The 1692-nt window shown below is 46.1% G+C and overlaps 1 protein-coding gene across 1 annotated transcript; it reads left to right on the top strand.

The window, feature by feature from the left end:
* Positions 1–298: 298 nt before the first annotated feature.
* On the top strand, positions 299–1369 carry LOC148591867 (syncytin-A-like; the record flags this gene model as incomplete). The annotated part of the gene is made up of 1 exon (XM_088536643.1): positions 299–1369. A coding segment is annotated over exon 1 (1071 nt), but the record flags the coding sequence as incomplete, so codon positions are not given.
* Between the last annotated feature and the right edge of the window lie 323 nt (positions 1370–1692).

Genomic DNA, 1692 nt, shown 5'->3' on the forward strand with positions numbered 1-1692 from the left:
GGTCCTGCTAATTATGATTCTGAGGTGTTCTAATGGGATATACAACATAGAAGAGAGAAGTAATATGTGGGTGACTTGGGCAAATAACACAGGGAATCAGGAATTCTGCCTGTCCCTCACCACCGCTAGTAATCCATTCAGAACCTGCTTGTTTGGGAAGCCGGGATTTGATGACAACAGTTTTAAAAAGGTATCTACGGGAAACTGCTCAGGGGTAGTAAGTGCCTCGGAATGTGCCGTAAGGCTAATTAAGGGATTAAATATCTCATTGCCTTGGGACCCCCAAGAGCTCAATTTGATGGGGGCACAAGCAATTGGAAATAGTTCCAATAATTGGACCCAAACGTGTTTTATGTTTGGGGACAAGTTTTTTGGAGAAAAGGGAGGAGTGAGACTCCTGGCACAATGGAACATTATAATTAAAGGAGGCCCTAGGCCCCAATGGTGGAATGCTTCGGGTTGGACTGATGTATCTCCCGACCCAATATTCGACTGGCGTAAGACCATAGGAGGAGATGGAACCTTCGGTCCCATATATGCAAACGGGACATTCTGTGGGATAAATGGGACAGTCGATGGGTTACAAGAACGGTACCCTGCAGGATTACCCTTAGGAGCATATGGGGGGGATCCATCAGGACAGGTACATAATAGGACAGATTTACTATGGAATAATGATACCGCTAAGGCCTTGCCAGATGGAGTGTTTCTAATTTGTGGGGATAGAGCATGGCAGGGAATACCTAAGAATGCCTATGGGGGACCGTGTTATTTAGGGCAACTGGCAATGATAGCCCCGTCTAAAGCTAAGTTGTTAACTATGAAGCAGGAACAAAGAAGGCAAAAGCGTTCCCTTGGTTTAACACCGGAATGTGATGATAATGTACAATTAATATCTGTAACCGCGCGGGTCGCCTTAGCTATCTTTGTGCCAGGAGCTGCAGCAGGAAATGCATTAAGGGAGCTTTCGAAGTTAGCCTGTTGGAGTGAGAAGCAAGCAAATGCGACAACCGAGGTATTGGAACAACTCCTGCTCGATCAGAACAGCCTGCGACACGCACTACTACAGGACAGAGCGGCTATAGACTTCTTGCTCCTCGCCCATGGACAGGGATGTGAGGAGTTTGAAGGACTATGTTGTTTTAACCTGTCGGACCATAGCCAATCGATTCAACAACAATTGCGCTGGCTCAAGGAACACACTCAGAAGATAACACAGGAAGAAGGACTGATGGACGGATGGCTAGAGTCATTGTTTGGAGGGTTACCTGGGTGGATATCAGGACTGATAAAAGAAGGATTACGCGTATTTGTAATTTTGTTATTACTGTTACTGTGTATCTGTATAATGTGGAAATGTGTAATGGGGGTAATGGAAAAAGCTACAAATCGAGTTAATTCTATGCACATAATGTTCATGCGACAAACTCAGAAAGATCGAGAAAGGATTCTCTGATATTAGCAAAAGAAAAAGGGGGGAATGTAGGGTGCATTAGCAGGGAAGGTAGGGGTTAAATAGCTAATGTAGAATAAGCTGAGTCTTAGAGCACAAGGACCCATGATAACTGGCAGAGTCCGGATGTCTTGCTCATGGCAGGGGCAGAACCCTTGATAGATGGCAGGGTCAGGATGCCCTGCTCATGGCAAGGTCTGGACCCTTGATAGGTGGCGGGGTTAGGGTGCCCTGCCCTC

This window comes from Tinamus guttatus, unplaced genomic scaffold (genome assembly GCF_059628265.1).
Source record: "Tinamus guttatus ecotype Peru unplaced genomic scaffold, ASM5962826v1 Tinamus_guttatus_pri_ptg000689l, whole genome shotgun sequence".
NCBI classification, from domain to species: Eukaryota; Metazoa; Chordata; class Aves; order Tinamiformes; family Tinamidae; genus Tinamus; species Tinamus guttatus.